The 20449-nt window shown below is 31.0% G+C and overlaps 1 protein-coding gene across 1 annotated transcript in view; it reads left to right on the top strand.

The window, feature by feature from the left end:
• The window catches only part of LOC109533889 (lachesin), a 184987-nt gene that overhangs the window by 114401 nt on the left and 50137 nt on the right, over positions 1-20449 (top strand). The window contains exons 5-6 of the mRNA XM_019899403.2: positions 12609-12767; positions 13573-13701. Coding sequence (XP_019754962.2) covers positions 12609-12767; positions 13573-13701 — 288 coding nt within the window. The remainder of the gene's footprint in view (positions 1-12608; positions 12768-13572; positions 13702-20449) is intronic.

The following is a 20449-nucleotide window of genomic DNA, read 5'->3' as shown; positions in this document are numbered from 1 at the left end:
AAATGTCATTTAATATGCAATGAAGCCAATGAAGTAGAAAGTTAATGTAGGTTGTTTGATAGTTTTGTTTCTTAAAACTTCTTAGTAAAACAGATATGGTATAATGGAAGTAACAAATGCGATTGAAACAGAAACCCTCTACCTCGTCTATTGAAATAACAAACACTTATTCACATTAATTAGTTATTAATACATCAGAGTTTTAAAAAAAATTGCGTCTTGAGGATGTTTCCTCCTAATCAGCGATCGACAATATGATGAAGTTTGGACAATAAACATTTTAAACATAAACGTTGCATAATAAATGTCGGTAACGCAAGTACGTGTAAATTCTTCACGACGATGTAAAAAGTATTTTGATCGAATTTAGAGTTCCGAATGTAAAACGTCGACGAAGCGAACACTATTTGATAATAAAGTTAAAAGTTTTATAAACTTTCGTTTTACAAAATCGTTGGTTGCCGCATTTTTAATGTATGTAAAGTCATGTATGTGAGTGCGCTCCTGCCGTCCTGGCCCTTCCTGAACCAATGTGTTTGTCTGCGAGGAAGATTCATTGCTTTCGAGTAAATTGGAAAATCGACTTTTTACCTCGCCTATATAAACTTTGAGAATTTTGTCACTATGCAAATAATGGCGTCACTTTATGCTCAAGATCATTCATGTATTTCCAATGTTATATATAATGTAAATAAAATTGCGTTTTAAGTTGTAAGTTTCAAGTATTAAATCATTTAATAAAATACTTTTAAAAGCAAAACATTCTTAATATTATTATCTATTAATTTTCTATAAGCTCTATATGGAAACAGCTGATGTCGACAAAATATTTGTCAAAGCAATAGACAAATACAATAGTAATTTCAAAAATGTTTTCTTGGATATTTCGGACCAAAATTTTTGTGTTTTAAAGAGGTAGAATTTCCTCACGTCTTCCATTACGCCTTAATAAAAAATATTCTTATTTTATTCACAGTAAAGAACAACTTCTTTATTAAAAGGTAATCAAGAGCTATAATTTAAAGAGTATGCTATGACAGACACACTTAGGCTCAAGCTGTAAGTGAAAATTTACAATTCGTGAAGAAATTAAATTTGAAAAAATCCTTTTACGTTTTTATAGTAAATCTGCTTTCGATTTCAAAACACACCTAAGAAAATATATATGAAAACTGTTAAACAATGCTAGACGACTATAAATCAATTTAAGCCCATAAAATCAATTAGAAAGGTTTCCAATAGATTTATGTTGATTTTGCTTCACTTTTCAATTTTCGAAATGCTAACTGAAATGTAGATGTGAACGAAAGGTCAGGAAGCAGTTCCAATGGTCCACTAATTTTAAGCCCGAAAACGTTTTAATCGATAATAATATAACTTTTTCATATTTTGTTGTAATTGGCATACCTACGTTATTAAAAAAACACAAAAAAATTAATGAAAACGCAGAAACCCTGTCAACACAATATCCCTAAAAATGCCTAAAATATCTGAGAACCGTTTAAAAAGCACTGGCATAGAGATGTTCAATCGTTTACTTTTTGTACTGTTTGTAGCTCCACAATTTATAATATATCGTTATAATAAACTGCTTTTGATCAGCTAAGTTAACAAATACGAGGCTTAAAAAAATATTTTGAATTACTTCATTAGTGAAACTCTTTACTTCATATTGTAAGTTACTACATATTTGCCCTTATTTAATATTAGTTGACATCTTTTACCTAGTATTTTTTGCACTTCCACACATCAATTGTCAACATTGTAATCAAGTTCAAATACCATATTTCACTGACATAAACGGAAAAAAGTATATCCGATTTGAAACAATAAAATCGAAATATGTCATTCACTAGAGAAATATTCGAAAGAGCCGTTTCAAAAATATCTAAATAATATTTGCTGCTAAAGTTTTTCTCCCAGCTCCATATTTTCGCTTAGAGAAAACACTTTAAAATATGACTTTTCTTGGCCCAGATTCATACCGCATTGAATAATGCAATTTTACGAGGAATATTTGAAGTATTACTGATGATAAAGAAAAAGGAAATGTAACCTATGTACCGCGTACCAATCAATAATTCAAATAAAAATATTTAATTGTAAAAACTGAAGCACATTTCATCTGGCAGGAGATGCTTTGAGCGAAATAACACAATTATCATTAGTTTCATACTTGTCCTTAATAGAATGCTGTAATAATACAGCTTTAGGATGTCCCACTCAACCATACATTTAGAGACTGGTAAAATTTAAGCCAATATTTATCTGCTTTCAAAACTAATTGCTTCTTTGGGTATTCAACACAACTTAATTGCTTACTAATTGACAGCAAAAAGTTAGTCCACAAAACGTGGATGTGGCAACATAAATTACATTCTGCAAGTAGTCGCTCTAGCTCTACATTGCATATCTAAATATGAATTTGCTTTCAACGTCCTTCATTGTTCATGACGTAAATGTGCTGTGAAAAGTCTATTGTAACTACTTTTGATGTCTTGAAAGCGCAATTTTAAGAATAAAATGACTAGCGGGAAAATCTCATAAACTATCAAAATATTTTTATGAAAATTTACATTCATCACTGCAAAAATGTACGACTTTGTTTTCTATTAAACTGATTGTCTTTCGAGACGCATATATTTCAACACGTCCTCTAATATTTTTGTTGCAAATACTAAATTAATTAAGCCAAGTTAAGTGAAATGTAGCGAATAAACAGACATACATCTGAATTTCGGAACCAGTTTACTTTTAAAAGTGCTTCGCTGTAAAATAGTCACATGCGATGAAACTTTTGGCTCTACAGAACTTTAAAGAGGTAATGTATGTACACGAATGTGTTTTGTTGGTTTACTCTAGTACACTTTACGTTTTTAAACTAGTAAATTATTTCATTAAATTGAAAGTGTTTTGATGTTGGCTTTACTATGAATGCATGTTGGTTGGTTTTGCCACACATTTCATTACTGCTTATGACTACGTTATATTTTGCAAACATATATGTTATTGGATTATGTTTAATTTGAAAACCTTCAAACAGCAATATTATACTGATTGTCAACAGTAAATTGAGCATATCAATAACTGATCAATACAATTTTCATAATTTAATGATATACTTTTGGCATAAGCTGAGAGGGATACATATTTTAGAAAAAATATTTTGTGTGGGACCCCTTCACGGTTTTACGACGAAAAATGACAGTAAAAGATGAGAATATTGTTCTACTGGATAGCGAGCTTGAGAAATTTCCAGAAAAGCGTCAATATTTGTATGTTTACGGCACTCACCGCATGTTTGATACCTTATTAGACACAGAGCAAAAACTTATAATGGATGAATTTAAGGCAAAATCTAATTTACGCGTCGAGTGAAAAACTAGTTTTCATTTTCAAAAACACATTTTGATCAAACATCCGAAACTCGCAACATTTTTTGAAAGACCACTTGGTGCAAATGTGTTTTTGCTTGTTTAGAAACTAAAACACTGATATACGTACAGTAGAAGTTACAGTCTCAAATCAGCTGAAGAATGACAATCGACAGCGAAAACCATTATAAATTTAGCAAAACTTAATAGCTATAGACCAAATGTTAACACCTAAAAACATGTTTGTCCCTGCGTCGTTTTTTCCAAGCTCACTAATTTTTTGTAAGAGACATTTCCATGCCGTTTTTGAGGAAGCGTTCATCAATCTGTAGGCTCAATTTAAAAAATGCTGATCAATCAAATCAAATCCAGCATTTTGAACTGTTAACTATCCTTATTGAATGCAAAGTATGTTTTCAAGTAAGAAATAAAAAAATCAAGAGTTTTGTTTAAGTTGTGAATTCTTAGAGGCTACTACGGCAATTTAAACAGCCTGTCTTTAAATAAAAACACAATTAGCGAATGCAGCAAACTCTGTTGGTTCTGCTAAAACAGGGTATGAATTAATCAAAAGGCTCAACCACGGAGTCTAGATTCAAAGATAGGACACACTGGGCCTTTCTTTACCGTAAGACATTTCGGGACCTAGTTAAACAGCACGTACGAGCAGGGTATAGGACTTTAATGTGCTCAATCTGATTTTGGGCAAATTTTGCCTTTTTGACCTTTTCAGATTGTTGTACCTAATTTTAAATGGACGAAACCTTATATAAATTTCTCCTGTTTAAATGAAAAGTATTACATCAGGATAATAGACCGCTTGCTCATATATGTATACAACGTCAGAGATGTGTTTTATATATAAAATATTTATTTTGTAATGTTCAACCTTCAAACAAGGGATTCTTGTCCAACCATTTTCCGTTCATTGAGTAGGAAGCATTTACTTTATTAATCAACTAGAGCTTTCTCGTAACCTCTGGGCAACTCTCTAAGTTTGATAGAGACAAGTATAAGTTGTAAAAATGCAATAATTTGAAGGCTGTCTGGAGACGTTTTCTGTTGCGTGATGCTGGTGCAGATGCACAATTTTAATAAATTATTAAAAGGCAAAATGTTCTTCCATTCCAATAGCACAATATTTAAATTGATTAACAACCGATTACGCCCAAATTGAAATTGAATTCAGTTACCTTCACAGATATTCAGACAGTAATAAACCAGCTTAGTGGTCCAAAACAAAATGAAACAAAATACTCAAACTGCTACGTTGTATTGTATTCAAGTCTCGCACTGAAGTCAAACAATAAAAATTCTGTGCTCGGAAATCCGTTGTAGCAATAATAATTCTAAACCGCAGAATCCGTCGAAGTGCATCCCTTTTTTAAACGTTGGGTCAGATAAATCTGCAATGTCCTCTCGAGGACACAATCATTGTCCACTGAATGCTCAACTCAATAAGATATACTCGAGTTCAACATCGGCATTACATTCCCGTTCGCTCGATCAAAATAGTCTTATATATTTAAATTTCGAGAACCTTCTATTTTTCTTTTTACTGCCAATGAAATTTGATTTTCTCTAGGGCCCTTTTATTAACAATCTAAGTATTTTATGTTGCTTATCGGAGTTTATTTTCCTTCATATTTTTTTCGTAAGCGGATCCACTCCGGAATTGGATACAATGTTTTCATTTCCTTTAAACATAAAGATATAAAGGCTTTCAAATTTTTCATATGGAAATTACATATCTGCATCGAATAAGAAACAAACATTTTTTTGCTTTATTTCAGCATTTATGTCGAGTGCAATGAAAATATGTTCTGATTCATTATACCTATTCTGGTCTGAGTCTGTTAAGGCTTGAGGTGGGCAATCTAGTTAATTGAACCTGACAAAATACTATCGTTAAATGTAATCGCCGCTATTTTTATCGTCATATTGCAAAATCTCCCAAATGCGTTACTCCACACATTTAGGACTTTTCCTCAGGACCAATTGTTCGAAATACAATGGGGATAAAGATCCTCCTCGACACGTCTTTAAGCGTTTTTACACCCATTTTACGATGTCCGTTTTTCTATAATTGATTGTCGTTATGTGGTGGCTATCTTTTCAGCTTTTTATAACTATATTATTGGGCAAAGATGTTATATATCTGTTAGTGTTATCTATAACTCAATTATATATTGTGATGTAATAATCCGGCAATTAATTTATTTGACTCTTCAGTCACTCTCTACGTTAAAAAAATATGGAAACTATTCTGAAGCATAATTGATTGAATCGCCAACCAATCTAAGCGAGAAATTTTTCTTCTTCATAGAAAATCAGCTGTATTTTTTTTCATGCAGAAATAAAAATTCCCTATTTTATGAGGCTGTTCTACTAATTAAACATTGCCATTAATCATAATGATCTATTAATCGGCAAACATGAATCAAAATGAACTAATATATCGACTAAATTCCAAACAAAATTAAGCCGTGAATGCCAACGATTTATTATGTAAAACTGCAATGATTATGTGTTTTTTATTTATCAAAACTAAATTATCTATTTACGAGGTACCCGTTGTCACAAAAGGAATAGCAGTTATCCGTAGTCCAATAGCATATTACAAATTACAAAACATATTTTTTGTTTAATATAAAAAAATATTTCTCTGCATGTGTTCGTTTCAGCCAGTTGACCTATATTGCCTAAACTAGTTTCCATTTCCGTCTTATATCTATTGCGGGCCGTTTGGTGCATTAGTCGCTTTAATAATTTTATTTCAGTATTCATTGTTACGAGTTTTTCCCAAAATGTTTGCTTTTCTAAACCTTTGCTATGTCTTTCATTGATACCGCTTTGAATTTTTTTTGCTGCAAACCTTTGTTATTTCTTCAATTACTTGTTACAGCCCAGCCCAATTTATTTTGCTAATCGACAGATGGAGAAATATGAAGTTAAACTGTGTGAAAAATTAATTTTAAGAATCGTATACAGAGAATATGGTTGTTTAGCTATCAGATCAAAAATATTTAAATCGTATTTTACATTTTATTTATTAAGAGATTAGTGTTGAAAAATAATTAGACTTTTGCGCTCAGCCAGCCATCAAGGATGTCGCCTGATGTAATTAGGTCCAAATTTCGAGATATCTTAAACTCAGGCACATGCAAGATCGGTTTCGAGCATTAGCTGGGTGTAGCCTGAAAATAACACTTCTGAAACATGTGCTTTTCTTCTCCCACGTCCTTTACATCGGCGACAGCAAATTGATCCATGCCGATGTAAAATACATAACACAAGTAAAATCCAGGTTTGGGTGGTGTTATTTTCAGACTCACCCCAGCTGAGAAGAATTAATAATGCACCTCAAATAGGTGCAAAACCGATCCTGAAGTGCGTGAGATTAGCACGTCTCAAAACCTATTATTACATCAGATTAATACTAGTAAACAATAAGAAAATTATATGTTACTATACGTTTTACAGCGGTTTTTATTGGAAATTTTAAAACAGTGCAAGTGAAATATATTTTCAGAACTTTTCTAAATTTCAAATATATCCCATGAAAACTTTCCACAACAAGTTGTGGTTTCTTTCATTAGACTTTCCCCAATATTATTTTTTGGTAATTATGTGATAAGTTATATATATTGATAAAAAATATACAATTAAAAGTAATAAAGGCTAACATAGAATGCGTATCCATACCCATGTATATTGGCAACACTATGAAGAAAGCAGACAAAAACACATACAAATATATTTAAAAACAATAACAACCTAAATCTAGTTTTAAAGTTCAATTTTTTATCAAGGGCAAACTATACCATGAGAATCGTGTTTAAAGAACTAGAACTGTTGAGCATATAAGCGATAACTGACAAATGTGAAAAATGCATTGTAAACTGAAGAAAGTGTCAGTATATTAAAGTACGCATACATACTTGCAAATGCAATTTGCAAGAAATTGTATGAACGTAGATTATCTAACGCAACAGGAAAGAAGAGTTTTACCAGACCAAATTATTACTTTTTTATTTTAATATAGTATATATAGTGTATGTTGAAATTTATACTTGAAATAATATAAACGGTCCGTCAATGTCCAATATAATAGAAACAGACTTACTTACCACTATGTAGTACACAGCGGCTCTGGTTATCTGAAAAGAAACAGATGCAGAAATATATATAAAACATTATTGTTTTACAAATATACTGATAAAATGTAGGATCTCGAGAAAGCAAGATACTAAACCATTAGATAATCATCTGAATCGTAGATTTCACATACATTGAAATAAATCAAACCAGCCAATTATATTCTCTGATTGACTATCAATATTTAATGTATTATGCATGACTGATCATCTACACAATCAAACGCCCCGTTCACATATTTCTACACAAATGCAAGAATTTCTATTAGATTAATCCATCAAGTGTTAAAAATAATCGAAACACTCAAAGTCTGAATAGGGCGTAAATTGTTTTCAAAAACCTTCAAACCGAACTAACCAACTAAATATCCAACTTAAAATAAACTTAGATCAGTCTTTAATAATCTTCAAATTTTGAGCATCTTCACATGAGACCAATTGGGTCGATTTCCTCTTCCTATGGAATAAGGTTGTTTGTTTATTTTATAATCTATCTCTCTCTATCAAATAGTTGAAGTGAAGTATTGACTTCACTATTCCCATTAAGTTCAGAAATCAATGTGAGATAACACATAACATGTGCAAATAACAGATTTTCTTATTACGTTTCATAGTTAGGGAAAATAGTAGCTGGAAGTTATCGAAGGATGAAAGAGCAAAAGTGACTAAAAAATACATCATATGTACAGGTAAAGATAGACATTGCGACTCCAATTCAACGATGTCTTATATTTACTTCTTTCCTCAATTATCTAAACATCTATATCAGTCCCACATGTTAAAGTGTACCTTTTCAAACAAATGTTCCTGGTGATTTCCATAATACAAGCGAAATCGATATATATTAAGTCAGTAAACAATGGAAGGAGAAACAAAGTGGGACTAATAATTAGGGCCAAAATGATTTAGAATGTGCGGTAGAGACAAATATGTATTCTGGGCCGTTTTCGGTTGTAAGGTGAAGCTTTCTGTAAAGCTATTACCTGGTCAATTACATCGAATGGAATTGAGGTTTAGGATTATAATTGAAATCTGTGGGATGGCTGAAATTCCCTTAAACCCAGTAATTGTCAGTCCTTTGTGCTTTAGTATGTTTCTATCTTTCTTCTCTATTGTGCCAGTGACAGATCGTTATCTAGCCGATACATAATATTCATTTTTAGTTAACTGAACTTGATTTCTCTGACATGCAATTTAACATGATGAAATCAAGGATTTGATATAGTCGGTACTTGTTAATGTCAAGGTCATTATTCAACGAAACACAAAAAGCAGTATTTAAAGAAAATTGTAATCAGTTGAATTATGAAATTATAGAACGCTTACTGAGGTTCGGAAGGACTAATTGAGCTAAAGGTGCTAAGTTCAGAGTGTCTAAGTCAGTTGAAACCTAATAGAATCATAAGTATCACGTTTGGCAGCAAACTCTGCTGACCTAAGCACAACAGAATGATAAGTTTTTATTGATCTTTATTGAAGGCAGACATTTTTAAGTCACAACTTGCTTTAATGCAGGCAGGCAAATAAAGCTGCACATTCTAAATCTCATAAAGTACCGTTCTCGCCTATTGCCAAAGGCACAACACTATTGGAAATCCACGTCGTGGAATAATTTGTTTACGGTTATAACATTTTCAAAGCGTATTTATAAAAAATTGTGTTATTGCATTAACTTTAAATGAAACTTTTTAATTTGTACTCGAATTATATTTTTTCAGAAATAATCCCAATTTAACGTATCATTTAACAAAACCTAACATGAATGCTGAATGAATTCAGAAAAGAATTAATTAAAACTATTTAGAAGCCTGGATGATTAATAATGTATCATATAAATTAATCTTATATACTTATCATTTATTCTCTTAAGTATTTCATTTGCGCAAAAAGCTAGATCAAGAATAAAGTATTCGGCTCGAACTTCGATTCCAACCAAACTACTCTGCACTATATATATAAAAACTCTATGTTTGGAAACAAGTTTAGAATTAGTAAATTATGTAGTAGCTGTTTAATCAAAACAGATTATTTTAAGGAAAGTTACCAAGTATTCCTATTAATACATTTAAAACCATCGGCTTCTTCAAGCCAGGTTAAATTTTTTAAACCCATATTGATCCTGAAAATATAACTTCAGACGCCAACTGGCAGTTCGGGCATAAACATGCTAAAAAAGTAACAACTGTATAATAAATGTTTTAACATTTAACTCAGAATTTCCTAGAAAAGCCAAACCATGCCAAATTTTCAAAATTACTTTCAGGTTTTCGATGTAGAAAATCATTAGTAACAGTCTTTGCAAAATGTTCAATGAAAAAATTCTCAATAGATCCCAAGGCCTTTGAAGAAGCTTTAAGAAAATACTAACTCATCAATATCTTGAAGCACACGTTTCGGAGAAAATCGGTTGCAAAGTCAAATTTTTTGCAGGATTTAGCGCCATTAAACTACATTACAAAATTCAACAATTAAGCCAATAAATGAATACGCTTTACAGGTAAATACTGTAGTTTGAGAAGAGCGAACAGATCAAACTGACAAGTTGTTGGCGAAAAATGCCAAAAAATTAATTATTAGTCATTAGGGTATATGCCCGGTATCCATCGGCTGAAAGAACCTAAATGAGATTTCATGAAATGAAATGAAACGAGCAAAACTAATTGCTGAAAGACTTTTAGCATAATAATACCTGGAGTGTTCCATTAAAAAAAATTAAGTTAGTAATCTTTATGAAAAACTCGAACTTCTAGTATATTGATGCACTATTTGAAGGGAGTTACGCTATGTCCCTATAACCCCAGATAAATGGTGTTAGAGAACCAGGTTTAATGTTCCAAATGTGACCCTGTTTTCAACTTTAAGTGTCTAATAAACTATAAACCGCAGGCCCAATAAACCTTCTATCAAAATCAATTTTTCATTCATTCATTCATTCATTCATAATTTTAAAATTACACTCCAGTTAGCGATAATCTTCCACACTGTCTTGGTTTAACCACTTTGCATATAGTTTTAAACCAAATTAGCTTGTTGCCTACAGGCAATTTTAGACCATGACGTGATGCAGTGTGAATTTTTACATCTCCAGCTGAACGTTACCTCATCGAGTAATTTACGCAGCCACAACTCCGATCGTTGCCTGCATAATATTGCACACAAATATTTTTGCTTTAAATTTCGCATGACTAAAATTATTGAATTCCTTCGGAATTCAGAATGCCTTGAAAATGTTCCCCATATTATACTAACTAAGTTAAAGGGCAACTGTTTCAAGCATGTGGATACTTCACTAATCACAAATGAGAAGTGCATAACATCAATTAATAATAAACATTAATTGCGCCAGATGATTGAAGACGCGTTGAAGAGAAAGAATACATAATTTTTGTGATGGTGTAAAACTAACAAATTAAGTTAAAAGCCAAAGTAGGTATATCAAAAAATGATTAATTTCAAAATATAGACACTGACTATTAATATTAATTATAAAATCACCATTTTAGTAATGCCAATGAAGATGAGAAGTGCGATGTTAATATCAAAGAAGAAAATCTAAATTATTTTGCAAACAAACAGGTTATACAGAGTTAATCACAAATCGCCTAACATCTTTAACAGTAAATCAGAGAAATCGAAATTTTTTATGATAAGGAATGTATAAAAATGTTTTAAATGACCAGAAGAAAAATATAATTTTCAATAGTAAAATTCACATCCCAGCAACAATATCGAGCAGATATTGAAACTATCCCTTTCTGTCGGCTTGCGGTTTATTTTACCGAGATAAAATTAACTTCCTTCCGAAGCTCCTTTTCCAATTGAATGCATATTCAGCCTGCCTAGTGATATAATCGAACTTGGAAAAAAGAAAGCTAGGAGAAGCTTCGTACGGAATAAAATTAAACCATGATAGAGAAAGTTCCTTAATTGAAACAGATATTCTAACAAAGCTTCTTTCGTTTTACACCAAACAGTTGCAAGTTTATAGAAAATGGAGGGCTCGTGATTGAATTTTCCGTTTGCATTTCAGGAAGTCGTTCGCATTTTAAAAGCCGACCTTGTAAGTTTTAGACGGTATTTGTTTCCTAATAAAATAAAAAAATTGAGGAACTTTTTAAATTACCTTTCAAATGCAGTCATTTAAATACGAGAGCACCGATTGAAATTTATAAATTCATGTGATCTTTCATCAGAATTTACGTTAAACTTGCCATAACAACAAACATTTACTTAAATCAACCCAGTTGCCAATTTATAAGTAAACTGAAATATAGCGATTAAGATGAAAATTAAAAACACATATTCGGGCAAAGTTACATAATTAAAATAATATATTAACTAAATTTGATTGTACCTTTGGCAACATACCTGTTCAATTCTGCAAAAGTTTTTTAACGGTAAATGTTTAGTGAAAGAGAAATTACCAATCCTTTCACCGTGAAAAAACTAGTTGGGTTAGTACGAGTATTAGTCCTTTTTATTAATACCAGACATGCGAATGTAGATTCATTGCTTCAAGGAATAATTCCAAATACATTCAGTCAAAAGATTAATTCATTAAATAATTGAATATTCCTCTGCTGTTAAGGAAATGGTAGTAAATGATGGCACTACCGGTACGACCTCTCAAAGCAATTGAACTGCAGGTTATAATTTGAACTGTTGAGAGTTATTGGGAGGATTGTTCTGCCTGACTACCAACATACACCAACATCTAAGCCAGAAAGAAACAGACATTAAAAGCAGGTTCCTTGTGTCTATCCATCTTTGACTATCAAATAATCCTGTTGAAATGTTGATCGTTTCGAAAAAAGCTGAATTAAAATATAAAACTAGAATTTCATAGTAAAACGAATTGAAATTCGTTGACAAAAGTTCCAACCAGAACATTCTAAGCCGAGAACTATGTGAATTTTCGACTATGAAAACGTCCAGGAATCGACAAAATAACGCTACATTTGCATTTACGACAGGCACAAACAGCGGCCACACTTTGGGCCCTTATTGATTCATGTTTTTATTTTTTGCCGTTCTCTTTAATTTCAATAAATGTAAAAGAATTGCTTTTATTTTACAGTTCCTCCTAATATCGACGATTCGCTAAGCAGCAGCGATGTTATTGTTCGTGAAGGCTCCAACGAAACACTCTTTTGCAAAGCCACGGGATTTCCGGAACCCTCCCTTAAATGGAAACGAGATGATGGTGCTAAGTTCAGTATCAACAAAACTCATAAAGGTGAAATTTACTTAAAATAAGTTAAAATAGTAAAAATGCTTGCCATTTTTTATTTAGCAGTTTAATAAAGCTTAAGTGTACCCCATGTGTTAACGAAACGCTGTAAAAGCTTTAATGTCTAAACCGAAAAAGGTGTCACTCAATCTCTACTGAAAGTGCATACACTATCGTGTTGGGGGCTAAAATTACATTGATCCATAACCTTCAGTCGGGAAATAAAACAGCAACCAATCAGAAACTGATTAAAATCAATTACCCAAGTTATTCTTGGATTTGTGTTTTTATAGCGTTTTTATTATTTTTCTATTGCTCATATTTTTTCGTAATACCTCCTACACATTTGAGATGTTGATCAATTTATTCTCAAAAGGTAATGTAAAAGTTGTTCAGTTACCGGCATTCATATACAACGCTTTCAATGGTTCTGCCTTTGACAAATATCAGAAAATTTCGTCAGAAAATCCTGAAGAAGCCACGAAAGGAATTGATGAATTACGGGGCTGTATAAGCGCTTAAATACATTAGCTTTAGCCAATACCATAATGAACAATGTTTTCTTTGTATGGCCACTAACAATTTTACTATTACGGGCCTAGAAAAGTAAATCTGTTTTTAATACTATCAATTATTCAATTCGTCTTTCCTGTTGTTGTTTTAATGCAGTTCTCATGCTACGAGTTAATTGTTTGTTTGTTGATAATTTAGTTTTAGTCTTAACTAGTTTGTCAGAGCTTAAATATAAATTGTAACTATAAAACATTTAAATATTGTGTCTGCCATTAATGATTTGTTTTCATTATTCTAGTGTATGAGTGTGAAGGAGAAAAATTGGAACTTTATAAAATATCTCGACTGGACATGGGTGCATACCTATGCATAGCCACTAATGGAATCCCGCCATCTGTCAGCAAACGTATTAAACTGAGCGTAGATTGTAAGTTTTTATATTTTATTGTTCCCTTATATTATAAATTAAATTACATGAATTTAATGTGAGAAAAGTTTTGAAATCAATAAGACTTATATCGACATGAAACAAATACGTTCGGTAGATCTGAAGTTCGATATGACTAAGAATTGGAAAACGTATTGTCTTAGTTCGGTATCTTTATGTGCTTTTCATATTCCCAAAGCTACAATCTAAATTCGAATAAATTTCCAGTAATGCCCCTTAAAACTTAACGGTTTTCTTCGAAAGTAAACTAACTTCTTTATTGGAGATCGGAACAGACTGATAAAAAACCTAATCAAATCCTTACATAGGTAACGTCGGATTTCGGTGCCTGAAGTTGCATTTAAACTGTATTTTTTATTTTAATTATTATTCTTTTCCTCTTTAGATTACTTTTACTTTTTCCGGGAGTCTCAACAGCTTAAACTTTCTCCTCATTGAAAAAGAAAAGATTTAAAAACCATTTTCTGATTTCTATCAGCTTTGTTGTCAATACGCAAGGTGAGAAACTGAAAACGAATTATTAAAGCTGGTTTCGTAACAGACTTAAATACAGTATTTCAGGAATCTAAATGTTTCAAAGGTCAAAAATAATATTACTACTGTAAATATTGCTTTAAATAATTACTTACAAATGAACCCTTAGATAAATGTTCACTCAAAGTATTCGAGGGTTTAAAATTTACTATTTGGAAAAAGGCAGTCGTTTTATTAATATTTTTATTAATAAAGTCAGGGAGGCAAAACAAATTTGAGGATGTAGAAGCAGCTCAATTAAATTGTTTTTCTGCTGCTAAACATTTTTTTCTTAATTTTTTTCTGAATGTAAAAAGGTTGTTGGAAAATATTAAAATGGGTATTTTTAAGTATTGAAATTTACAAATTAGTATATGCATTATATATAATGTAGTAAATATAGTATGTATACTATATTAATATTTTTAAATAGACATAAAATATATACGAGCCACTTTTCATTTGTTGGCGTTTTGCAGTTTTGAAATTGAAAAAGTAAAAGTAGGTTTATAGCAGCAAAAAGTCTGAACCGATTGACCAAACTGATAAGAACAGGTTTATAATAAGAGTTTCTGAAATTCGTCAATGTACTCTTTAAAGCTTTGATTTAGTTTACCGGAAAATTTTAGGTTTTTTAGTTTTGGAAAAATTTGAAAATATTAAATGAATAAAGAATGTTTCTTTATGTAATTATTTTCTTCTATTTTATAAAACCGAAAATTAAAAGTACAACACTTGTACCTATACTAGTTTCCTTAAATTTATAATTGTAAAGGCTTCTTGGAGGTAAAGAAAAATGATATTTATACAATTTTTCAGCTAAACTAAAGTGTTTTAAAACTGCTTATCAAATTATTGAGTAAATTAAGAAACTGTTAAAACATACATTTCAAGTTGACTAGTTGTCTGCCAAGCATAGTTAAAAGATAAATCATATTAAAGTACAAATTAAATTACTAAAAACGAAAAAATCTCTTCACCGGGTGTCAATTTATCAACTTCGAAATGTTCAAATTCAAGGAAGGAATTATTGCACCTGCAAAGTATACAAAGTTTTGCTTGGGGATCTTTAGAAAATATATAACATTTGCTTTTAAAAGCCATTACAAAACCAATATATTTGCATGAAACTAAAATCGAAATAAGGCAGGAGGGGCCCTTTTAACACATTTTGCAAATATACCTATAATAAATCTTCCGGGCTTAAGTTTAGCTTATGTATAAGCTTTCTATACTTTTAAGTACATGAAAATCCCCAAAATCATTGGTCCAGTGTAAAGTTGGTAAAGTGTAAAGCACCAAATAAATATCTTATTTCAAACCTTTGAAATCAAGTTTTGGAAGGTTTAAAAATCGAATATTGAGTAGTTTCTAAATAATGGTTAAAGGGAATGTAGAATTTGAAATTTTAAAAATTATTTCTTTTGTCGAAATAATCCCAAATATCCTTTTCAAAAAAATTACTCCATTTTTGAATCACCCTATAAACAAATTAATTGATTTATCTTTGGTAAACCCAGAAATGAGCGAAATAAGTTGACTTTTTTAATAAAATATTTGCAAAAATTCACGACTTGAATGCAATAAATAAATGAAAATACGAACAATGTTTGAAAAAGTCTAAGCTGAGGTTGGTTTGAGCATTTCAATGTTCACCAATTGTAACAAGATTGATTAAATTAAGCTAACCTTTGTCCTTCAAATGGAGAAACCCAATTCCGACCCAAAGTTCTCACCATGTTGACAATTTTCTCACACACATATCACTTTTTCTACGCATTATATATCAAAAATATTCTCGCAAGAAGATGAATTTTTTTTCCCCGCTCATCCGTCACCCCGTCAGGTCACCCCGTATAAAAAGCAAATGAATTAAGATCAGATAATCTTGCAGGCAATTGCAAATTAGCAAACGATTAAAAAACCACGTACTTAAAAACTTCCGCAATTTTCAAGTAATACAATCATCCCGTTTAATCGTTTTACCATACTGGCCCTACAAAAACCTTTCTATTGCTTTGCAACCAGTTCTCTAAAACCGAAAATAACCGGATATGCACCGCTCGCGATAAAATAAACAAAACAAAAATCGCACACTTTCTTTGTTATATCTTGCTTAGTATTGGAACCCAATACTACCAACCAAATTTTTCTAAAAACAGACCATTCAATTAAACAAATGAAACACGGGTTTATTATTATGCGTTTATAATTGTCAGGATCAGAGTTAAGCGATTTCTGCACCAAAATAATTTGCATTTTTTCAAGTAAATTCTAAATATTCTTTACAAATTATTAACCAAAATTACTCGTTAATTTAAAATTACATTTTCTGCTGCTATATTATTTCATTTATCCAAAATGTGAACATCCGGAAATAGCAAATCGAGTTAAAGTGAACAGGAAAGATCAAGGATGTGCAACAGTATCTGCTGATAGCAAAATCAATCCAGAAAGAAGAAGCGTCATTATACCTGGAACTAAATAAAAAAGTCTGTTAAAAAGCAAATGACTTTATTCGCTGTGAATGATTGCGTGTACATTTTTTGCTTGGGAATGATTTAGGGAGCGGAAGACAGCCACTTGACCATCAACCAGAATCAATTAATCACGGATGAATATGATGGTGGTGTGTAGCAAAATGGCGCGTCGCATTACAGTCTCCTATTTCAATTAATTATTGACGGGGCCACATATAACAAAAGGACTCCACATTCTGCCCCTGGCGAACTTGGATACATGTGTTTATCCTTCACGTCCCAGATTTTTTGTATGAAAGAGTTTTCTCTGTCTGTTGCTAATTAAATTTACACAGTGATAATGTTAGATGGTCTTTTGGAATTAGCACCGGGCCTTTATAGTTCGTTTTTCTTCTGAACACTGTCAAGTAGCTTTTTGTATATGTAAATCCTAGATCGAAATACCTATCATTACTAACAACAGGTAATCATAAAAAAAATAAAAGCATGATCATTTCAAATATTACTTATTTACGTAGGTATCAATGTTATAACTTATCTACATGAAATAATTTGTTGGATGGGTGTCTCTAGGGTAACAATAGCAGATTTTTCTTTTATTTTTCAATTTTAGTTTTTTAACCCTGCATTTTCGTAGCTACAGATTCTATTAGGATGTTTTTTGTAATCTTGTTTATTATCATCTTAGGTATTTTTTTCAGTTAAAAAATTCTATGCATATATCATTTGTATGATTTATCATGTGATGCTGCATAAAAACGAAATCATCCCATACGAGGTTTAAAAATAATTCACTTATATATATGCCAATTTTAAATGGAACTTTAACATTTTCATTAAACTTATTAAATATATTTAATGGTTTGCTTCAACATCATATTCGCTTCCAACAATAAATCAATAAGAAAAACTGAGATAATACACCTTTTCACATGGTACAAGCGCTTACAGGATTGACGAATATTTAGTCACTGTCAAGTATGCACTTTTGCCCTCTTACATTGACATGTAGCTGATTGAAAAATATTGATATTGATATTGAGAAATATTAAAACTGTGTTTGCCCAATATGAGCTTGAGACGCTAAATAGAGCTTCGTAGTTGACACTCTAAAAAACAGTTTCTGTTCTTAAAGAAAAATAATCAACACTCCTTTGTGTACATTTCAAGAACTGGATAATCGCTTTAGGTTTCCGAATGCAAAGAATTTGTGAAATTGTGTAAGAAGGAATTCAAAGTGGTGTTCCCAAGATACTTAAACCATTATCCATGGTGATTTTTTTCATATGAAATCATCTTTGCAACTATTTTGTTATTTATTCTCAGACAGAACGAAAGACAACTCAGAACTATGTGCTGAAGCCCCTATATTTTTATATAGGAAACAAGTTGTTTTACACTTACTGAGGATGAGACTGTCTTGGAAAACCATTCTTCAGTTCTGATGATAATAATAGTACACTGGTGTTATCGGCGTAAGCTATTATTTTTACTCAATCCTTCGTTGATAGAATTCAGTTATATTGTGAGAGTAGATTGAAAGTAAAAGTAGGTGAAAGACCTTGTGGTGTTGTCTCCATATGTAATGATCCTCATGATTATCATCGTGGAATAATCGCCTTATATGTATAAGCTTCAAACATCCAGTACAAACATGTTTTTATTATTGCTTTTCAAATAAATGCTGATGCTTCAAATATATCTCTTTAAGTTGATACGATTCTTTTCTATCCATGTTATATTTCATGAAATATTATTACAAATCATGAAGCCTATTACTCTCTCGTTATGCCTTTTTCTATTAGCTGTAAGTGGATTATACTCGCAAGTTCTGGTAATTGCGTTTTTGCATAAACCTTATTCATAAGCTCAAATAATCATAAAGCTCAGTAAATAAAAATGCAACTCAAAAATGCAAGTGCAATTTCTCTTTAAGCACTAAACTAAATTAGGCATTGCTTTTTTAGTTATTTAGTTTTATATATATTATCTGCTAGTTTTTTTTATTATTTACCTAAATAAAAAATTTAGTGTTCTATTTAAATGTCCTATCCTCGAACACAGTTTTTGTAATGTTCTTAAAAGTTATGAAAATCGAAAATGTCCCATTGGTCTAGTTTCCAAAATATACATACTGTTAGAAATATATTGTATATGTGTATTAGAATAAGATCATTTCAGCAACTATAAATATATCACATTGGAGTACTGCTCAAGCAGTTAATTTTGTTGGAAAAGGCAGGTTCATATAAAGAAGTAATTAATAACAAAATAAGAAATCAACAGGTGTGCTTAAAGGGTCATCGCCTAACTAGAAAATCGTCTTTGTGATATTTATTATTTAGATTGATTTTTCTCATTTTTAACGTTAGCAGTTTTTTTTATTTAAATTACTTATTTAGAATGAAGTATTTTTATAAACACATAACTAAGGTTTACACCAAAAGGCAGTAGTTAATTCCATTTATGTGCAAAATATTACCTCAAGAAAAATGTTTAATCCCTAAAGAATTTCTGCTAATACTAATAAATTTTAGGGCTGTTCATCCCCAATGGAAACATAATTTCTTGAAGTACAAGACAATTAGAAGAGGATCAAGTATCCTGGCGAATAGAGAGACCCGATCCCACCCATTAGGATACTTGATACCCATTATGATAGTATCCAATATAACACATAAATTTTAATCCATACGTTAAAACTACTACCGTGAACAGTTTTTACAACAACTGCAAAAAAAATATTTTCTTTTATGTTTCTTTTGAGAGAAAAATAACAATCAATAACTTTATTATTTAATTTGGACTTATAAAATTTAATTAAACTGTCCGCTAATTCAAAGCTGATGTGGATATTATAATGCAATATTCTAAATCACTTTCTTGTTGGTTATTTTGCTGTTATTGCTGCTAAAGCATCAATCTATTTAAATTGGATACTGGAAAAAAAATGTTTCGTTAATTCCTTACATTATACACAAAATAGATTGCACAACCAAAGCATTCAAATATTTAATAATAAAAATTGGCGGAGAGTCTCAACATATTGACAGTTAAATAAATATGTTACAAGTAATAAACACTTTCGTATAATTTTCAAGTAAAATTTTGAGATTTCTGGATGGAAAACTTTTAAAATATCCAATGTGGAATTAAGAAGACAGCTTAATAACAAGAGTAGAGAAATTATTATTCACCAAAACATTTAAAAAGTTAGAACGTCACGAGTTAACGCAAATTAATAGTTGTATTAATAAAATCAAACTAGTGCTATTTGAATAAATATTTCTATTTGAAGCCTCTTATGATTTGTAATAGGGTAAATGTCACCGTTATACAGGATGTTCCAGGAAAAGAATGCTAAGTATGTTTTGATAACTAGTTGAAATATACTCTACAAATCACAGACAACAAACGCAGTCCTTAGTTTTGCAAAAATAAATATATTCGAAGGAGATCGGGGTTAACGAAATATTTTTATGGCAGGAAACGCATTTTGAATGGGTGATTAAAGTGGTGTAGTAAAGCGGAAATACTTTAACCATGTTTCTATTCAGATAGCATCTGAAAAAATACGCAAACAGCCAAGAAAAGTGCATTTCAGATAATCTTAATTTGAAATATCCTCATTAACGTCAAAATTAATTCAAATTTTATGAAAGAAAAAACTGAATGCTCTCTCACCAGCTATTACTATTCATTAGAACGAGATCCGAAAGTCGGCCTTAATTATT

Source organism: Dendroctonus ponderosae, unplaced genomic scaffold, assembly GCF_020466585.1.
Source record: "Dendroctonus ponderosae isolate FM_Combo_2020 unplaced genomic scaffold, Dpon_F_20191213v2 Dpon_F_20191213_1, whole genome shotgun sequence".
Taxonomy (NCBI): domain Eukaryota; kingdom Metazoa; phylum Arthropoda; class Insecta; order Coleoptera; family Curculionidae; genus Dendroctonus; species Dendroctonus ponderosae.
This window is presented reverse-complemented; position numbering and strand designations above follow the sequence as displayed.